The sequence below is a fragment of the Rhinolophus sinicus genome, linkage group LG01 (genome assembly GCF_036562045.2).
Source record: "Rhinolophus sinicus isolate RSC01 linkage group LG01, ASM3656204v1, whole genome shotgun sequence".
In the NCBI taxonomy this organism is placed as follows: Eukaryota; Metazoa; Chordata; class Mammalia; order Chiroptera; family Rhinolophidae; genus Rhinolophus; species Rhinolophus sinicus.
The window spans coordinates 36,592,783-36,614,015 of NC_133751.1; the positions used below are offsets into that span (position 1 = coordinate 36,592,783).

General features: G+C 45.0%; 1 protein-coding gene and 1 long non-coding RNA gene across 10 annotated transcripts in view; one reads left to right on the forward strand and one right to left on the reverse strand.

The window, feature by feature from the left end:
• MECOM (MDS1 and EVI1 complex locus) overlaps positions 1-4,387 on the reverse strand; it is a 537,495-nt gene extending 533,108 nt beyond the window's left edge. For 4 of the 9 annotated variants that reach the window (XM_074327597.1, XM_019735590.2, XM_019735614.2 and 1 more), the window contains exon 1: positions 4,076-4,245. In XM_074327597.1, the coding sequence (XP_074183698.1) occupies positions 4,076-4,112 (37 nt within the window). In that variant the 5' untranslated portion in view covers positions 4,113-4,245. Of the gene's footprint in view, positions 1-4,075 lie in introns of all 9 variants that reach the window. The other 5 variants (XM_074327559.1, XM_019735571.2, XM_019735599.2 and 2 more) reach the window with 4 other exon arrangements.
• Positions 4,388-4,576: 189 nt separating this feature from the next.
• Positions 4,577-20,755, forward strand: LOC109449430 (uncharacterized). The gene is made up of 4 exons (XR_012494724.1): positions 4,577-4,777; positions 5,215-5,277; positions 19,739-19,935; positions 20,342-20,755. It is a non-coding gene; the product is annotated as an uncharacterized LOC109449430 (long non-coding RNA).
• Positions 20,756-21,233: the final 478 nt, after the last annotated feature.

A 21,233-nucleotide genomic window follows, 5' to 3' on the forward strand; every position in this document is an offset into this window, starting at 1 on the left:
GACTTCTCAGTCCCTACAAATAAAAATCTGGAAAAAAGAGCCTTACTTTCCATCCTTCCTGCCTCTGCAGCTAATGAACCGTCTCCTTCCCCAGTGGTGAGGATGAGGGGAGAATGAAAAATGTTATTAACCTTTCCCTAAACACATTTTTTTTTTTTTTTTTTGGCGAAACACGTAGAAATGCTGTAGGAAGACTGCACGCCAAGTGCCAAATGCAATAAAGAAGCCCTAAGCCAGAGTAATGGTCAAGTGATGGCAAATAAACCACCTTCCTAGAAGGGGCCTCTGCCTCCGCCGTCGGGCAAGCACTTTTCCTCCTCAAAAGCAGTCTGAAATAAACAAAAACATTTTTAAACAAAGCTTTGTGTGTTAATGTGGGTTGTTGTCGTTTTATGTTTTTTTGTTTGTTTTTTGCTTTTTTAAGGACGAAGGAAAATGCAAGTAGGTGAGCAGATGAGGAGTGCAGGCTGGACCCTGGGTGTGCCTTTCCTTTATTATGTTAGGTATTGGGCTGTTAAGGTGAGGAGTTTAAGCACCGGAGGGAGGGTCGTCATCTACCTTACCTAATTCAGAGCCTCATTTTAAACAGAGATCAAGTGTACAAGTAACAAGTGCCCCCTCGCCGGGGTCTTGCTAATCGCATCGCCTTCTGGGTCTTTATGACTCTTCTGGGGGTCCGGTAGCTAAGGGGGGTAACTGGTTGCAACTCGTTCATTGCTGTAATTGAAACCCTGCCGGGTATCACTTTAGGGAAGTGGGGTGGGGTTGGGGGTTCCTTCGGTGTTTCAGGCTCTAGACAAGCTGGGCAAACCCAACCTCACTTCTTTCCCATCACCAGGAGAAAAACAGTTGCAACTGGCATTTCTGGCACGGCCCAGGTGTTATCGTAGCTGCCCAAGAAAACGGCTGGGCGCCTCCCGGAGCTGCCAGAGTCCGGTTGGCTTTTATTTTTCTTCTCTTAAAGATGGAAATAAAAGCCAAGTGCTTTGGACAGTACAAATGTCAATCTTCTTGCTTTTCCCTTTATTTTTTTAATGAAATAGCTTGTTCCCCCAAAATAATTGCAACGAATTTATCAGTTTCAAGTATTGTGTAAAAACGAGCCCTATAAGTTGAAAAAGGGGTTGTGCATTCATTCTGGATTTTAACTTCAGTGGGTACTTGCAGGGTCTGTGGTCCCTGGTCTTGGTCCATGAGATTCCAAGAACACGACAAAACTTGGCCACCAAAGAAATTTACAGAAGACAAAAAAAACTAGTAAGCAACCGAGAAAACTTTCTATGCGATTTGTTTCCATTGCAATCGTTCCTTTTGCAATGATAAAGATAGGTGTATTTTGTAAAGTATACTGGTCACACGGCCTCTTGCTATCCCAGAAAAAGAAAGAAACCGGTGCAGGCTGAGCGGCGAAGTATTAGTTGGATTGCACGGCAGGGGTCACCACCATGCATTAGGAAGCTCACGCACTATGCGGGGGAAGGAACTAGCGCTTCGAAATACAAAAATGCGTAGTTTTAATATGATGTCCTTTATTACCCAGATTGTAACTGAAGAATTGCATAAAGCAGCACTTCTGTCTGAGAAAGGCAGCCGCAGTGGCAACAGCTGGAACAGCGCGAGCGGGAACCTGGGGTTTAGCAAGAAAAGTTTGTAAGAGTTCGTATCTAGTTATCAGAAAACGGCGGCCGCATCCTTGGAAACAAATAAGTCTCCCACTGGACGGATGACAACTATCACCAGATCGGAAAAGAGGCTTGATTTCTGGATGTTGAGTGGGCTGTGCGTACGGGAATATTTTACTACGGCGGCATACAGCTTGACAATTAAAATAGCTGAAAAAGTTGCTCCAAAAAATTCGAAGGGTTTTGTGTTCTGCTTTCACTTCGGTGTATACCCAGCAATGATGCGCGCGAAGCCTTGGACTTTCATTTCACAATTTATCTCACTGTTGAAGTAGGTTCTCCACCCGCCCCGCCCGCCCCCAGTCCCCCCAACCTCTTCTCTTCTCCTCTCTCTCTCTCTCTCTCTCTCTCTCTCTCTCTCTCTCCCCCTCTCTCTCCGTCTCCCTCCCTCCCTCTCCCTCTCTCCCTCTCTCCTCTCCTATCTCTCCCCCCTAACATTTAGTCGCAATTCAAGCCCCCAGGCCTGCAAGCATATGTACATTTATTATTCCTCAGATGTAAATAAAGACATCGGCCTTATTTAAAAGCAGACAGGAAAAACAGGAGTTCTACCCGCGCGCTTTACCACTGTCGCAGCTAAGTGAAATGAACAATATCCGAAAGAGAAACACATGGAGTGGTGACCCAAAGAGCCTGATCCCTGAGACCAGGGCGAAAGGAAACGTACTGCGGAGTGAGGGAGTGCTTGGGTGAGGACTGTACGAAGCACTGGAAAGGAGCCTACGGTGACAGCATCTCGCTGGGCTAGACCGCACATTCCCACCGCCAAAGAAACCCAGCTGACCGAGCGGGAACCTGAGGCTTCCTTCCGCGAGGCCGCTGCGGGGACACCGAATGCTGAAAGGCGTGGGGCGTACTTGGTTTTAATGTGCAATGGAGGGGCGAGGGAGGCTCGGTATTTCACTGGGGAGAAGCATCCTACCCCCCACCTCTTCTCTCTCTGGTCCACAAGCAAAACAATTGAGAGTTCTGTTTTCAGCCAGGGGGAGAGCGAACGGCGGCCTGTCCTCTCCCAAGGCAGCTCGAGCCCCCAGTGCTGACACCTCAAGGAAAAGAAGCGCTTTGGACCGCTCGGGGTTGCTCGGGGTCTTGGCACCACCGAGTCCCCTTACACTCGAAGTAGAAGCATTTGGACAAACCCAGGCCTGTCTCCTACAGTCCTGGTTGAGGCTCATGCCATCTTGGACAGTGTCGGCTCGGCGGGCAATGCCGGACAAAGTCACCCAACACTTCTGCGAGAAGAGTGGGGGATGGGGGGGGGCGTCTCGCCGCCTCCGCCCGGAACCCAATCGCCTTCATCCCGCGTGTCTCAGGCCGCTCCACGCCGGACAGGCAGGGGGCGCCGGGGAGGGTTAGTGACCCAAGACCCGGGTTGCGTCCAGAAGGAGAGCCGGAGGCTCCGCTGCGCGTTCTCTGCGGCCCAATGTCCCGGCAGCCCGCCCCCTGGGGGTCACTCGGCGCCCCGCCTGCCTGGAGCTCACGGGCTGGAGCGCGCCCTTTCGGCCCCCTTCTCCTCGGCGGCTGTCGCCGCTGGCTGCGCGCCCTCCACAACCCGCTCTCCACGCGCTCGCAGGGCCTCTTCTGACTCTCCACCTGCCCAAGGCTCTGCGGAGCCCGTAGTTCTGCTCTGCCCATGCCCCCGACACACTCCGCGACTACAGCCCCAACCCTCGTCTCCCTAATCCCCATCCCAGTCCTCCCGCCGCGCCGCGCCGCGCACGCGGGAGAGCACCGCCGAGCGCACAGCGCCCACTACCGCAACCGCAGCTCGGCGCAGCACTCCAGCCCGCGCAACTTCCAGCGGCCGCCTCGCAACTTTTCCCAACTCCACCACTGCTGCCCGCCGCCGCCGCCACTGTGGCTCCCTTGGAGCCTGCCACCCACCCCAAAACCCAGAAACAAACCAAGGATCGAAAATGCTCCCTTCCCCAGCCCGCCCCCCCCACCCCACGCTCCCCCTCCCACACCCGGGACTAGCTGGTTGGCCAGAGGCAACTCTCCTCCGCCTGGGGGGAAGGGGAGGGGAGGGGGAGACTCTCTCATCTCTTCTCCCCCCCCACCCCACCCCTTCCCGCTCGTTCTCGCGCTCTCTCCTCCCTCCCACCCCAGTCTTTGCTGCCCCCACCCCCACCCCCAGCCCGGGGTTGCCAAAGCTGGTCCGTGCGCGAGGCTAAGGGCTGCCGGGTTCTTCTGGCGCCTAAACGAGGAGCAAGAGCGCGGGCGACCCGGCGCGGAGGCTGGGACCGGCAGGTTGCTGAGCTTCGCTGCGCTTGCCCTCCACCCGGGGCCCCGGAGCGAGAGGCAGCCCCGCGCTCCCTCCCGGAGCGCTGGAGACAGATACGCAAGATGGCAGAGGAGGGGGAAAGCCAATAGAAAAGGGATATTGCACCTACTTGTGGCCAGTTTCCTTGCCCTGCCTTTGGATCTCATGCTGTGCCCAGTCCTGCAGCCGCTGGTGTGTGGTTGGGTTTTTTTTTTCTTGGATCTTTTCCTTCTTTTGCTCTCTCTCTCTCTCTCTCTCTCTCTCTCTCTCTCTCTCTCTCTCACACACACACACACACACACACACTTTCACACTCACTCTGTCTTTCCCTCTTTCACTCTCTCTCCCTCCCTCTCTCCCTTTCTCTCAATCCACACTCGCTATCTCTCCAGCATTGTCAGTTTGGACACCTTCGCACATGCGCGCTAGACGCCCCTCCAACATCTCAGCGCCGCCAAAAAAAGTTTGGAGCGATTTATCACTTTGATTTGGAGATCTTGTCAGATGGCAATCGCCGAGGAGGCGGAGAAAGGGAGCCACGGGGAGGGCGGCGGGGGGCGGGGAGCAAGCGTAGGGAGCCAGAGGGGAGCAGACACTTTGCAACCGCCCCCCCCCCAAAGGAATGAAAAAACTTGAGCAGAGTATTGATTTCGTGTTGGAATCACCAATAAGCCTGTATCATTACTACTATTGTTTTTCCCACCATAAATTGCAGGAAATTTTCTATACCATCCATACCAAAAAGGAGTGGGAGGTGAGGGAGGACTTTTAAAATTTTTCCCATACTAAAGAACTAGACGGACTCGACTCTCGACGAATGATCCAGGAGAAAGTAAGAATCCTCTTGAACTTCGAGAAATCTGCTGCCGCTGCTACTACTATTAAAACTATTGCGGCTTCTGCTTTCAGAGTTGGAAGCATAATAAATAACTGTTTCTTTCTGGATTTTAGGTATAATACCAATGCTTGTTGCCATCCTTAGAACATTTCAGTGGTCTATTCCCACCAAGTAGTAATTTTCACCTTTTAATCCCAGATCCGGGCTGGCTCGGGCATTTGATATCCAAGACCTCCTGCCTTCCTTGAGGTCGGCTGTCACCTTCCGGCCTCTCCCACCGCAGCCCGTCGCCTCCTGCAGTAGCTCAGCCTGCCTGCCATTTTCACGCATTCGCTTAAACCCACAACCTCCGGGGTCATAAGAAGGAGGAGGTGGGGAAATCCATCCCCTACCCTTAAAAAATACATTGTTGAAATTTGCTTTTATTACAGGATTTACCAAGGAAGTGGGCACGCAGAAATGGGAAACTCCTAAAGGGGCTAGCTGTGTTCAAGGTATGATTCAATCCCAACTACGTACAGATTTTCTCTTGGTAAAACCTCCTTGCGTTAAACAGTTTTGTTCAGTACCTTCCATGAGCTATTTATGTCCCCATTAATATCTGTTGCAAATCCTGCCAGACACTATAAAAGAAAATTACAATCTTTTCAGTTTCTGTGCTGCAATACATCCTGGATGTTCAAGTTAAAAGAAAGAGAAAAGAAAAGCAGGTCCTTGTCATGAGTTTGGCAAAGGCAGAGGAGGGGAAGGAAGATCATTGAGAATGCCCAGTTGTACCTGTTGTCGTTTATTGTCAAAACTAGGACTGGGGGTGTGAGTGAACAAATAGCAAGGTTCAACCCCAAAGGGCATCCATCAATGGCTCTGGTAAATATCTTTACTAGAGGAAATCATAAGTCAAAATATTTACCCTTAGTATGCCCACCATTCTCCTTCTCTAGAGATGTGTGATTCCAGGGGCATTTGGCTGGAAGATACTGGTCCCTGGAGAATCAAGGTACAGGTCCCAAGGGAGATAGTTGAGTAATATTGAAATGTGAGGCAGGAAAAAGGGACGGTGCAAAGGAAGGAATTACACAAAGCAGGAATAAAACTTCCAAAAGAGAAGTCTCTGGTGCCCACACATATGGACCTGTCCTTCCTTATGGACCGAAGAGGCAGGTGGGTTTTTTCTCCCAGTCCTTTTACAATTCCTGCTGCACGGTGCATACAGGTAGTGTGTTTATACATTCAGTGGATGCAAAAGCACCAGGCACTCCAACCATATGAATGTGAGTGCCCAGGGGTCTGTCAATGTGAGCTCATCTCAGTTTAGATGGAGGAGTGCCTTCCAGCTAACCATTAAGTGTCCTTAGGGAAAAAGGAGAAATGAGGATTGAGAGCCTTGGGAAAGGAAGTAAAATATCTGAGGAGAGAGACGCACTAAGCTAGCGGGCATGAAGTCCGTAGAAGCTGTTTCTGGTCAGTTTGAGGAACTCTCTGGCGACCCTCACCTAGGCCAAAGGACCGCGGAGCAGCGCTGGAGGATCAGACCCCTCCCAGCTGTCAGAACCTAGAGGGCCTTGGGCCCCCAGGTGAAGAGGTGGAGTCCAGTAGGGACCCAAGAGCGCCCCGGACTGGAGGAGGCTCTACCTGGGACATTGCACTTCTCACCCCGGGGAGCGTAACAAATAAATGAAAGGAGTTACCAGGCTCCCCTCCACTGCGCCTGTTAATCCCTTTTATCTCAACCCCAGGGGGTGTACATCCCTGTCCCCTTGCAAAGAGGAGGTTAGGAGGAGTGCCAGGTAATTTCCTAGGAAACGATGGTACCCTAGAACCAAACCCAAGATTAAATACAAGATCCACATGTGAAGCTGCAGTGGTTATTTCTGCTGAGAAATTGTAAACCACGTGGCGGGCTAGGGGGTGGAGTGGGGACTGTGAAAGGAACTGGCTGGGTTGTGGAAGACTAAAAAAAAAAAAGTCTGAGCCCCCAAATTTAAAGATCACTGTCTTTTAAACTTTTCTAGAGGCCAGGGAGATGATGGCGAGAGGGAGTGAGGCGCGGCTAGAGTACCCTCCCATTCTGGTTTTTAAAGTCCCTGGGGTTGTGGTCGCTACAGCGAACCCGGTCTTTTGCCTGGCAAAAGACTGGTCTTTGCAAGAGTATCGGAACACGAGCGACTCCAACTTCTTCTAACTGAAATAATAAACACAAACTCCTCTGTGCCCTCGAGCCAAGCCCTCGTAAAAACACAAGGCATTATTATTGTTGTTGTTTAATAAAGTACAATATCATCACTTTTATTTTCAAACCTGAAAGCTGGGTTTCTTTTTTTCCCTCCCATTCTCTTTCTTTCTTTTGTCATTTGCTTTCACCCCTAAGTGAGTGTTAATAAAAGAGCTAACTTGCTAGTTCAAGTGTGTTTCACCTGATGGAGCAAACACCCAGCAGCAGCCGACCGCGCTCGCCGCCTGCAGAGAGGCAACCCCAAGCGCGCCCGCAGCCCCGGCGGGTTCCCTCTCCCACATGCCTGGACCCCGTTAGTTCCACCTGTCCCAAGTCTCAGCCGTGAGACCCAAGCAGGTGACTTTCTGTTCAGCGGTCCCTGGGGTTTCCGACACCCTCTGACGGGACGTTTAAGCTGTCGCTGGCACAAGAGAAAAGAGGCCTCCAACAAGTTGACGGAGTTGCCCTCACTGCCTGTCCCCCACCGCTCGCCTTCCCCTCTCCCTCTGAAATTCGTTTCCTTTAGGGGCAGTAGCAAGGGTCCCAACGTTTAATTGCGTTTCCTCCCACGGAAGCGGGCATCCTGAAAGCAGTGCCTCCTTAGAAAGTCGATGAGCTTACGAGTTGTTGGGACTTGCTTGTTTTACTATTGTCTTTGTTTTTTATTTTTATTTTTATTATTTTTTGCTTTCTGGTTTTTTGGGGGGTGTTGTTGTTGTTAATGTTGTTCAGCAGAAGCAGGGAGATCAAGATGGAATTTGAAAGGAAGATGGGTCATTGAAGAGGACAGGACAAGTATACCCCTTCCCCAACTACGTTTCTTTAATTAATGCTAGAAATGACAAAGAACCGATTTTCAATACATTGCATGCAACAGGAAATTTTCCTTTCCTTGCATTATAATTGAACCAGCCCCACAGTGTCTTTGGAAGAAAGTTTGAATTCTTTATAGAGGTATTTCTTGGCCTATTGTCTTTGTGCAGTGAACTTCACATCTTGCTATTCAATCGCCAACCTATATTCTCTTGGCTACCAGCAAGATTAATTTAATCATTGTAATGCAATTATTAATACTGTTTACCCAACTCTGGGTTTCAGGTTGGCTGTTAAGAAATTAAACTCTCGCTGGGTGACCAGAGCTAGGCAGGGGTTTCTTCATGTTGAAATGAAACAGTCCTCCTTATTTAGTCTCAGAGCTCTAGCTTTCGGCCACCGACTCAATTAGCCAAAATGGAAACAATTTTCATTCATTGCAATAACTCACTGTTCTGGAGATCGCTTTCAAAATATACACTTTATTATTATACGCTGACCTCGGTGGCGGTGGAGTGGCAATAAAAGAAAGAGGCAGGGAGATCTATCTAGCCCCCTTGGGCTATAATTATTAGAAATTAATTGGGTTCAGGACCCTAGGTAGTCTAGCTAAATTAATAGCTTGTCTGGTGGTTTAAATCCGAATTTTTAGTCCACGGGAGAGAAAGAGAGTCACAGATATGAAATGCAGACCCAAGGGACGCCTGAGTTTACTTGCAGGACACTCATCTATTAAATAGTGTCCAGAATACATTTGTATTGGGACAAGGGGGTCGGAGTAGGAAGGAGCGGGGGCCAGAAGAAAGGAGCGAGGTGGGGAGGGCGGCTGCGAGGGAGCTAAAAGGTCCCGAGTTGATTTTATTCGATTTTTCTTGTCTGCATTGTTTTCGGGAGGGGTTGCATTTAGGGGTTAAAATACAAAATAAAGATCCCGTGTACTCAGAGCTGTGGTGCCGGAGTAAAAGTGAAAAGGGAGCCTTAGGCAAAAGGAAATTACTGCGAGCCCGCGTGACCTTTCAGGGAGGTAATCAATCAAGTGATCAACAGGGATATTTATCATCGCTATATAGGACTACTTCGCCCTGCACGGGCGGGGGTGGGGAGGCGAGAGGAGGGTGGAGATACGCGCGAGCGCATACACAGACACCACACACATACACACTCACAAAAGTTTGGACAAACCCGATAAGCCTCGAGACAGAACACTTAGGCTTTAATAAATGTTAAGACTGTCCGTGTAGTCTGACATTTTTCGGAAAAGCGCACACTCAAACGCCGTCGCAGGGGGAAATGCGCACATCCCCGCAGCGACTGCATGAAGGTGTTAATTTTAAACCGTCTGATGTGCTTTGCCCTGTAAGGGAAGCTGACGGTGAAATGAGCGCTTCAAACGCCGGCTAGGAGAGAGCACCGGGCGGAGCGGGGCGGGCGAGGAGCGGGTCTAGCTCGGCTTCCACGAGCAGCCGGGGACGGGGCCGTCGGGGCCGCAGGGCGGCGGGGGTGCCCCTGTCTGCGGCCCGCGGACACCCGGGGCCGTAGCACGGAGGCAGCCTCCTCTTCCTACGAAATCCTCGCGCTGTCGCAGCAGCGCGGCCGGAAAGAAGCGCGGTAAAGGCTAGCCTGCTTCGGCGAGCACGCGCGGCGGGGTTTTGGCAGCCGCGAGTTTTTTGCCCTGTTACCTTCTCTACCTTATAAAAACTCGCTGTTTTGTGAATTGCGTCTTCGGTCCCGGATTTCTTAGCAAATCGTTAGGTTTTACAATCCTGCTCCCACCCTCTGGTCGTTCAACACCCCACCCCACTTCAGAAGTATATATACGGGAAGGGGGAGCTGGAGGGCTGGCTTTTAATAATAATGATAATGATATTAAATAGTCGACTTAAAATCTAGGCCCCCCATGGCCCTCGCCCAGCTCGGGAATTATAATCAGCAGTTCTTGCGAGAGGAGGTCGGGCTGATTACTGGCCCTGGAGGCTGGGAACTATTTCCCGACGGGTTTATGAAACACGCAGGTTGGGGTGATGCGCGCCGCCTCCCAGGTAACGAGCCGCCGCTCCTGCGGTGTGGGAATGTGGGCTGCGCCAGGGCCGCGCTGGTTGGCACCAGATGCGGAGCTCGCTCTCTCCCGCCCGTCGCTCCCGCCGCCCTCTCCGTACTCGGAACAGCGTCTTCCCGCACAGCCTAGTCTGCGGCGCCCCCGCCTGGCTTCCCCCCGCCGCAGCAGCTCCCAGTGCGCCCGCTGCATGGGGCTCCAGCTGTGCACAGTAGCCGCCTGGGCGTAGGGGTGGGAAACAGCTGGAGCGCCCCGGGGAAGCGCGGGTTGAGGTGGAAAGAACCCAGTGAGGAGGATTACGAGGCGATCAACTCCCGGAATTGCTACTGGTTTGGGATCGGAGGAGCAGCTTCAGGGGGCACAAATGTCTGCCCCTGGAAACAGGAGCTCCGGAGAGAAACCAGACTGCTGGTGTGCGAAGCGATGCCCAAGGCAGTTTGGATCTCCTTTGGGTCTCCTTGGTACTGAACAAAGAATAACCTAGAAAAGAGCGTCTATGTGAACCCCCTGGGAATCTTGTTTTAAATACGGATTCTGCTTCAGTGAGTCTGGAGTGAGAGACCCAAGCAGTTTGTATTTCTAACACGGTCCCAGGTGAAGCGGCTGTTCCTCGAAGCGTGGCTTGCGGACCAGAAACACCAAGCATTACCTGGACTTCATTAGAAATATGGAATCTCAGGTCCCAACCCTGACTGACTAAATCAAAATCAGCATATTAACAGGTGATTCACTTCAACATTGAAGTTAGAGAAGCACTACCCAGAATATGCCTGGCAAGGTTTTCTTTCCTCCGTCTTAAATCAGGACTTCTCCATGACTGAACCTCATTTTAAATCCTGCTTTCTGCCTTGATTACGGAAGGGGCAGCGTCGATGAACCTATCCCTTTAAAAGCTACAACTTCACTGGCCCCTGGCAGAAACTCTTGCCTCCTTCACCCACTGACGGCTGGACTCAGAGGCCAAATGCCACTAGTGAGACTTTCTTGGATCCTGCTCTGATTGACACCCCCAGCACACACCTCTCTCACTCCCCCCCCCAGTATTTTGCTGTCGAGTCTATGACATTTATTTCTCCCTCCTTACATTGGAGTTCTTTGTTTCCACGTCTTCTTTCCCTTCTCAGCTGTAGGTTTCTTGAAAGAAACCATGCCTTATCTTCTCTAAGCTTTGTTTTCTCACTGCAGCTTGGAAATAGTCATTCCTTCTCCCGCTGGATTAATGTATAAAAATGGTTTGTGAACTGTAAAGCTAAAGTAACTGTTACTTCTTTTTCTCACCCCTCAACCCCACTCCCAAAGGTTAGCACAAAGCTTTACATCACTAGGCACTTAGTATGTGATTATCTTTCTCTGGAAGGTTCTTGAACTCATCACACACCTGATAGCCTGAACCTACGTAGGACACAAACTCTTTGCATGAAGGCTTAGGTCCCAGTTTTTCCTCTATAAAATTCTATACAGAAGGGGTTCTTAATCTGGGATTCAGGACACTATGTGACACCTTCATGTTCTAATTTTATGACTCAGTGGGTTGGTCCTGAAGCCTGGAAACTATCTGCAGTCTAAGCGGTTGGTAACTGAAAGTTGGTATTTTCAAGAGTTAAAAGCTAGCTTTTGTAAACTAAAATTAAGTGAGCCCTTTTCAGGGTCTGCAAAAAGGACATATACCACCAAAGATTCTGGAACTCTTTTGGAAGCCATGGTTGCCAGACTTAGGAAAAGATGGCAGTGTTCAGATTTCAGGGCCATTAATATATTAGCTAAACTCTGGGACAGCAACATAGAGTTGAAAGACCTTAAGAGTCAAACATTTGCAGGTTCAAATCCCAGTTCTGCCTTTTTACCAGCTGTGTTAACTTAGGCAAGTTACTGAATGTCTCTGAGTCCGTTTTCTCCTCTGTATGATGGGAATAATTATGTATATCTTGCAGAATTGTTCTGAGGATTAAAGATAATAGATACAAAGTGCCTAGTATGTAGTGCCTGCTACATAGTAGATATGCAACAAATGGAGCTATTTAGAGCTCTAAGCTCTAACATTCTGTAATTTGGCATAATAATGCTTATATTGTGTGTGTGGGGGGGGGTCCAGGGTCTTAGATACTGCCCTTCCCACTCCCACAGTAATAATAAGTTATTGTTGTCTTTGCTCAACAGACTGTCCCCTCAAATGACCAAAGCCTGAGGCATTTACATATATATATAGCTTGTGCAACTAGATCATAACATTGCAGTTTGAATGGGCACCAATGTGTGTACGTGTGATTGGATTTTCACTACATATTTTTAAGAGATTCTTGTGTACTTGTGCTTACTCTCAGTATGAATCAAGGTCATTCCCAGCTCATCCCATGCGGGTAGGGTTCTGACCATCTCCCAGACAACCTGAGGCAACAGGACCTGGGCCACATAAACGAGGGCCACTGAGACTCACTAACAGAAACATTGCTCCTCCCTTGGCCATCTAAATGCAAGTCTTTCTGGACGATACATACAAAGTTATAGTTTGAAACTGTCTAATGCATCTATGTTAGCATATTCTGTCCCTGTGAGATGAATGCCACACAGACAATTCAAAGAGAAAGTGGTTTTTAATGGGATTAGTAAATGCTCTTAAAAATATTTTTATTGCTTACATGATTTTTTTTTTTTTGTACATAGTGTTTTTAAATTTTGGTTTTCATGAATCTAGTTGTTAACCTTACTTGCAATACATGAAACTATTGGTTGAGTCTAGATCCCGGCCAGGAAATAAAAGATTTGTGAAATTTACACAGGCAGTACTTTAAAATTCTTTACTCAAATAAACGATTATGGTTGACATGAGGAAATATAGACATCATCAAAGCAAATTAATTTGCTTAATGTACTTTTAAACTTATAGATATAGCAGATTTTCCACATCTTTTTAAAGCACAAACTATAGGACCCATGCTGAGACAGCGTATAAAGGAGACTGCCTTGTAACAAGATCCTCAGTACTCAGTAACTTAATTCCTTTGACTTGGGTCCAAGGCAGACCTGGCTACCCTCAAACTCAGCTAGAGAGTGAAGTCCTATAGCCATGACAGAGTGTGATACAGGTGTGCCCTGCTTTATGAAAAGCCACATCACAATGTGATTATTCGCTCCATGCTATTTTATTAAATAATGAGTTCTCCTGGGACATTTAAAATATGATTTGACTTACAAAAATTTGATTTATATTCACTTTTCCCAGAAACATACCGATGGAGGTAAAGCTCTATTTTTTTAAATGGTGACATATGTCCCTTAGCAAATGGTTTATAAGCAGTCCATTTTCGAAGGTTAAGACAAGGAAGCATAACACAATTCTGAGACTGGGAAAGAAACAATTTCTGTACAGAGAATCAATTGTGCACAGAAGAAACTGTAGGAACCAATCTGTTGAATTATCTGTTTTGAGGACTCATGTAGATGTACTGAAAGTCTGACATGTACGATTTGGACTTCAAATGTTTCAGAAAATACAATTATTCTGGGTTTTAATATTTTAAAAATTCCAAATCAACGCTATAAACACTTTTGAAAACTACTTCTCAAAACTGGAGAAGAATTTTCTGTTGCATAGAGAAACTGGAGAATAATTCTAAAATTGGTCTGTGCTTAGACCCACGTAGAAGTAATAGTCTATGGGCAAAAAATCAAGCTCATGTCCAGGTTTTCACTTAGCTAGTTAGCATTGAACTGGAACTCAAAATTTGTCTATACTGGAACTCATCAGGACATTTGGCATTCTCGAGGGCTGAGGGAGACAGAGGGCTGAGGGAGACAGCTTCACTTCTGCCTGCAGTGGAAGCACCAATGCAGAGAAAACAAAATAGTGAATACAATTTTGACACATCTGTTTCTGTTTTGTTAATGTTATGCTGAACTTTTCACATTTGTGTCCAAAATCTACAGAATCAACAATCATGCAGGCTTCTTCCTCACACTAAATGGGCAGTCCAGGGGTCCTTGTGCCCCTCAGAGGGGTACAACATGGGTTGTGGCTCCTTACCTCAACATCCTCCTTTTCTAATTCACCCTACACACCACTGCCTCCTTAATTTTCCTAAAGAACAGTTCTGATAGTATTCTCCTGCTCAGAATCTTCATGATCCCTTAGTTATTTTCAAGAGACAGACTCAAAATTTCGCGTTTTCTTCAAAGGCATTCTAGAGATAGAGAAAATATCGAGAGAGGTGGGAAAGCATGAGGTATTCACCAGAAGTGTTAAGAATCTTAGTCTGCCTAAGTAATGGGATTCAAGAAGAGATTTTATGGGAAATAGGTTTGTAAAGGTAGGTTGGATACATGTCATGGGGTAATTGAATGAAAGGCGAAAATTTAGGGCTCTATCTTGAAAATAATTAAGAGATCTTGAAGATTCTGAATGGGGCAGGGAAGGTGACATTATCAGAACTGTGCCTTAGGCAGATTAAGCAGGCAGTGGTGTGTAGAATGGATTACACTTCCTCTCACACGTTCAGACTATCCATCATTTGAGATCCAAGACAAACATCATCTCTTCCATTAAACTGTTGATATGGTTTTCTCACCTGGAAGCAATCTCTCCCCATCCCCAACCTCCTGTGGCCTCTCTTCCTTCCGTGGTTTTGTCTGTACCTCTGTGGTCTCTCTTAATAGACTGTAAATTCCTCGAGGATTATTTGTATCCAACTCTTCTTGTCCTGCAGTGCTAAAGCATATCTTGCTAAGAACTAGTAGCCCTTTCTGAATGCAAGGATTTTTTTATTTTCAGCAATTTTAGGAAATGTCCTGGAATTACCTATTTTAATACTGTCTCTCCTTCAGCCTCTCAATTCGTTCTTTTTTGCTCTCTGATTAGATGTTTGTTGGATCTTTTTGTGCTATCTTCCATGTTTCTTTGCCTCTCTTTTATAAATCCTATCTCTTTGTCTCTCTGTGTTTAATTCTGAATTTCCTCAGTTCTACGTTCAAGTTCTCTAAATCTCTCTTTAGCTCTGTCTAATCAGCTATTTAACGTGTCAATTTTTTCCCTCTTGATTATGTTTTTTTTTTAATTTCTGTAACTTATAGTATTTTTTAAAATATGCCCATTATCTTTTCACACTGCCTTATTGTCTTATTTTCAGTCTCATGGTTAGGTTTTTAAACATTGTAAGCATATTTCTTTTATATGCATGTTCTATTATATGAAATTTCTAGAGGTCTAATCCTGCTGTTTATTGTATCTACTTACCATTGTTTTCCCATATTTTAGAATTTTAGATTGTTAGTTCACTTTCAGCAAGATTTTATCTGTGGGAATCATGTTTAAAATGACTTGAAGAGTTACTTTTTCAGAGTAGGTTTACATTTGTCTTCATCAGATACCCCAGGGATTGATTGATTGATTGATTGATTTATCAGCCTAGGGTTTTCCAAACAATGGAGAAAGTATAATTAGAACCACAGACGTAAGTGATAGTGGGCCTGTTGGGGAGAATTGTCAGGGGAGACTTTTTTCTTTTTAACCCAGACACCAGATGAGAAAGAAGCTTTCTTGTTATCTCATTTTCTGGTAAGCTGATGATTTTCTAGATGGTGTAACTCTTTGAGACCCAGTTTCATGCAAAGGTACCAGTTCTAGTTCCCCAACTCATGTTGGACCAGGAGTTTATGTCCTAATTCCAAGAAGGTTTTGAAACTTGCATTCTGAGTTCTCACAGCTATTAGCTCCCCATTCTTTAACTACAGGCTGCCAACATTTGTATCCCCTCGTGTTCTGCCCCACGGACTGTCCTTTCTTTCCTTCAAGAACATTTATTAGTTATTGAGCAAAATACTTCAGTGATTTGAGAAGCGAAGGATTACAGATTTGGTCCATAAAAATACTGGGGCATCTAGACTTGAAAATTCCTCTGGTGGTTTGCTGTTAGTGAATTGCAGTTTCAATATTGTTTTCTTGAATTTTTTTATTCAGAAGACATTTCTAGGTCCCAAAACAAATGCAGAACTAAATGTCACTTATGAGTGGAATCACAAAAACAATATTTTCACATGTTTTTGATCAGTCTAAAATCTCTCATTCCACCTTCCTTATCTGGCCATTAAAATCATATTCAGCTTTCAAATGTCATCTCAGATTCAGTCTTCTCTCTAATGCTTTCCATAATGATATTAATAATAATTACAAAACAACAACAACAATTTCTTAAGTAATTAATCTGTGTTAAGCACTATACTGACGTTTTGCATATGGTATCTTATGTTTCTAAATAACCCTAAGACATTTTTAACCTTGTTGTACAGTTGAAAAAACTGGTGTTCCTAGCAGGTAAGTGATTTGTTCATGATAGTCTAGCTAGTAAAAGGTTGAACCATATGAAATTGCTGATACGCTACTGTTTTTCACCCACAAAACAAAATTTTTTTACATGATTATATCTAAGAAATGGTGAAGGTGGGATTCAAATTTAGATGTGACCAATTTCTAACTTAATATGTTTTCCTCTGAACAACACAGGGTGTATACTAATTATTTCTTTTTCTAGGCTACTATAGCACATCTATACCGTCTGTCCTGATTAACTGTCCTCACTTGACCTTCGGTTATAATAATATATGTTCATCGGTCTTCTCCAGCGGATTGTAAACTATTTGAGGGCTGTGCCTTATCTCTACATCCCCAGCACTTAGCATAGTTCTTGGTACATGACAAGCCTGCAATTTAAAAAAAAATAATAATAATCTAAAGTAGGTTATTCAAGTATTGGTCAGTATTTACATGTAGTTGATGTGCTTCTGAGATTTTCTCTCATTTTCCTCTTAGTAAAAGTTTTAAAATATGGTCCCCAATTTTTTGACATTCTTTCCATTAGGAGGTATCTCTGCATCCTCTCCAGGAACACAGGTAGACTTGTGACTCGGTCGACCAATAGAGAAGAGCAGAAGTGATGTAATGTCACTTCTCAGACTGGGCTATAAAAGTCTATGCAGCTTCTGCCTAGGCGTCTTGGAACATTTGCTCTCTGAACACTACCAGCTAGGTGCTCTATCTCAAAATCCAATGGCCACACTGTGAGAAGCCCAATCCACATGGAAGACCTCACATAGGTTCTCTGGCCAACAGTCCTAGCAGAGCCCAGCCTTTGAATGAGTTAACGTAGCCCAGGTAACAGGCAGGTGAGTGAAGAAGGCCCGGATGAGTCCAACCTCCAGCTGTTCGAGTTGCCTGCAATCATTTGAGTCTTACCAGCTAAGGTCCCAGATATTGTGGATCAGACAAGCCATCCCTTTCTGTCCTGTCTGAATTCCCGATGCACACATTCACTCTGTGAACATACTAAAATGATTATTGCTTTACACCACCCTATCTGAGACGGTTTGTTGTGCAGCAGTAAATAACTAGAGCATTGCCTTCATCTGCCTGCCAGTTAGGAAGAGTTATAACCTGGTCAGTTCTGAACCTTCCAGAGGCTGGGCTGGTAGTATAAGGGAACTCCTTTCCCTCAAAGGTAAGGGTCTGCTGGTGGATGATGGCTTGCATGTCCAGAATCAAAGGTGTACTTCAAGTGAAGTTCAGCTTCTGGACATGTTTTGAGCATTCGACTCTCACCTTGTATGCTGAGTCTGTCTTATGGACCTTCTGTCTTGGCCCACACCTAACCCGGTCCGGTTGGCTGAGAGCAGAGACCTCCCAACTCATTACCATCACTCCCCTTTCTTGGGGCTTGCTTCTGCCACCCCTCATATTGACTCTGAGAGGTCGACCTAACCTACAGCAGCCAAGCCACTCCCCAGAAGCAGAGCCTTGCTGCTGCCCGGAAGCTATGGTTCAGGACGACTCAAAGACAGAGTCCAGTCCAGGCTGTCAGCTAAGCTTTGCTTTCATGGACTTGGTCATTTGGACTCTGGCCCCTCCTTAGAAGGCAATAGTTCTTTCTTCACTCCAGCCATTCTACCCAATATGTCCCTACTCCTTACCAGGAGTTCTTCTAAGAGCAGATACACCTACAGAGAGAAGGAGGCAGGGTGGGCAATGAGAGGCAGTGGCCACTACGGGACAATTGGATGTCTAGGCAAGCCCAGAGGCAGAGACTTCCAGAACTCCTAGGGCCACTGTGCTGGAGTTTCTGGCATCCAAGCCTAAGTACTATGTTGAGAAGCAGACAAGGACAGTCACCGTGTTTTGCTGGGTCCGTCCTGTGCTGTGGGAGGACATTTCTTCTAGTTGTTATGTAAAGCATCCAAGTCTGGTTCTCTGGTCCTCCCAGAAATCTGTAAGCAGCCTACTATCTTCTTCTCCTTCTCCCCCTTCCCCTCCCCCCTCCCCCTCCCCCTCCCTCTCCTTCTCCATCTCCTTTTTTTTTTTAAGTTTATTAAGGAAGCTGCTATGGAAGGTAGTGTGGAGGTTCCTCAAAAAATTAAGAATAAAATTATCATATGACCCAGCAATCCCTCTCCTGGGTATCTACCCAAAAAATCTGAAAACATTTATCCGTAAAGACACATGTGCTCCAATGTTCATTGCAGCTTTGTTTACAGTGGCCAAGACATGGAAACAACCAAAATGTCCTTCAATAGATGAATGGATAAAGAAGTTGTGGTATATATACACAATGGAATACTATTTGGCGGTAAGAAAAGATGATATAGGAACATTTGTGACAACATGGATGGATCTTGAGATTATTATGCTAAGTGAAGTAAGTCAGACAGAAAAAGCTGAGAACCATATGATTTCACTGATATGTGGGATATAAAGCCTACTATCTTCTCATAAAAATTTTCTACTTAAACTAGCCAGAGTAGATTATTTTTTCTGGAATTAAGAACATTGAATTTACCATCTTCCAACATCTTGTGATCTTTGAACCATTCAGAAAATCCTAGAGCCATAGACCATTTCTTTAATTTTTGTTGGTAGGCCTTGACAGAGTGCTTTTCATACTGAAGATCTAGCTTGAGCCCTACTGTACTAGTAGAAAATTAACAAGTACCATGCAGTAATGTTAAAAACAATGACCAGCCAATCACATGTGACATATTTAAATAGCATTACTTTCACTAAAATCCTTAATGCTAATAATGTTAAATAAAAAAAGTATTATTGATAATGAAAGGCTTTCACTGTTAAAAAACAAATTTATGGTCTACATTTAAAATTTCATCTTTATTTCCCTTTTGACATTTCTACTTGAGGTGAAGGTTTATAAGAGCTATATTTTACAGTAACACACATATGTAATTATGAATATTTATTTTGGAAACACATGGCAAAAAAATCTGAATAGTATGCATGATCAAAAAAATTTGGACACTGCCGCTGTGAATTCAAAGGGTTCATTCTTAAAGAGACTAAAGAACATCTAATCTAGTCGTTTGTGAAATTTTTTGATAGCTGAAATCTTTCTTCAAAGAAAGCCCCAGTACCTAAAACAAACAATATATTTGGTAGAGCCCTTCATTTGCTCCTTTCCTAAAGGGAGAAGTGCTATTTGCAAACCATTGATATTCTAGACCTCTCTCATTTTACAGAGTAGGAAACTGAGGCCCAGAAAGGAAATGACTTGACCAAGATGACTTTCCTATTTGATAACTGAACTGGGGCTCCACTTACATTTCCTGAACCTTTTTTTGGTCAAAGTACTTTCCAGCATACTCCATTGTTTCACTGAAATGCTAGTCTGGTGACGCTTGTTAATTTGTATTTCCTTCATAGTTCTGAGGTGTTGAGAGGTGTTTGCCAATCTGAGTCTGGGAGTGTATGAGAAGCTGGAGGGAAGTGTTGGGGAAATGCTACCCACCACCCCACCCTCAGCATTTCCAAGGAAGGTCGCTCGTATAAAAAACATGTTTAATGAGTTCACTGTGCATTTTGTTTCTGCTTCTTTCCTGTTGCCTTTAGTCAAAAGAATGTGGATTGGAAGCTCAGCCAAACATTTTCAACGGATCCAATCACAGTCACGCTGTCATCTGATAGAAATGTAGCATCACCCAAACCTCTGGGCGCTTGTTCACACATGTGGATTCTAACCAGCAAAGGAATAAGCTGTAGTGACTACAAGCAAATATCTCTGAACTTCACTGAGATTGATGACAGTGGTAATAAAAATGGTCTTTTCTATGACAAACACTACCAGTAAGTCAACAGTTAAAAAGGAATAGTTTTAAGAATAACCAATGCATTAGCTCTTGTCAATGAGATTCCTTTTGGCAGTAACATATTCTGGGGATTAAGTTAAACCAAATGTTTGTAACAATGGAAATGTAGTCATGTTAACAGTTAGGATTATCGTCCCAGTGAATATTTACTGTAGTTACATTCAAATTTATCCTTTAAGTTACCCTTTTGGACACTATTTGATCATTTTCATCTCATTATAAATTCCGTTTTAGATTAAAACCAACAGAAAGCATCCTTTGACAGTTTAAAAGCCTTGAAGTTTATTTTCTTTTAAAATGTTTATGCTGTTTTTCTTTTCCTTTTATCCTTTTTTTTTTTTTTAAGCTGCTGCTTACCTTGCTGCCTGCACAGTGATAGAAGTAAACTATGAAAGCTCTGCTTGAGAAAGTTCTACAAGTTCTGTGTCCACCTTCGACTTTACTTGGTACTAATCACTTTTAGACCCAGCTACAGCTGAACACTACATGGCCCTTTTCCTGATTTCTCTTTGATGTTACATCTGTTTTGTGCCACTTGGTTACTTTGTGGCCATGCAGATAAGAGACCCAATATTGACTTTATAACCTGGGAGTGTATTTGTCTGGTTCCTGTGCCTAGATGGAGCCAGTGCAGAAAGGCCCATCCAGACAGATCTGACCTCACATGACACTAACCTCCTGTTGGCTCCTGGGGTGAGCCTGGCAATTCCTGGGTGCAGAATTCAGCAAGACTAGGAATTAATGTTTTTCCCCAAAAATAAGACCTAGCTGGACAATCAGCTCTAATGCATCTTTTGGAGCAAAAATTAATGTAAGACCTGGCATTATTTTACTATAATATAAGACCGGGTCTTATATAATAATATAATATAATATAATATAATATAATATAATATAATATAATATAATATAATATAATACTGGATATAATATAATACCGGGTCTTATATTAACTTTTGCTCCAAAAGATGCATTAGAGCTAATTGTCCAGCTAGGTCTTATTTTTGGGGAAACAGAGTCGTGTTGGGTATCACAGACATACTTTGTAATTTGAAGGACTTTTTTTGAAATTGTTCTGTCGTAATATTTTTGTTGATTAACCTAAAGAAAATTATGTTACCATCTTCTTAGGCCATAAGTGACATTGTGTCATGTTTTTAATCTATAAAATAGATAGAAGATGGTGATAGGAAAGTTGTATGTTGAGTGGCTTTGCTGTGGTTTCTTTTAGCACTTTG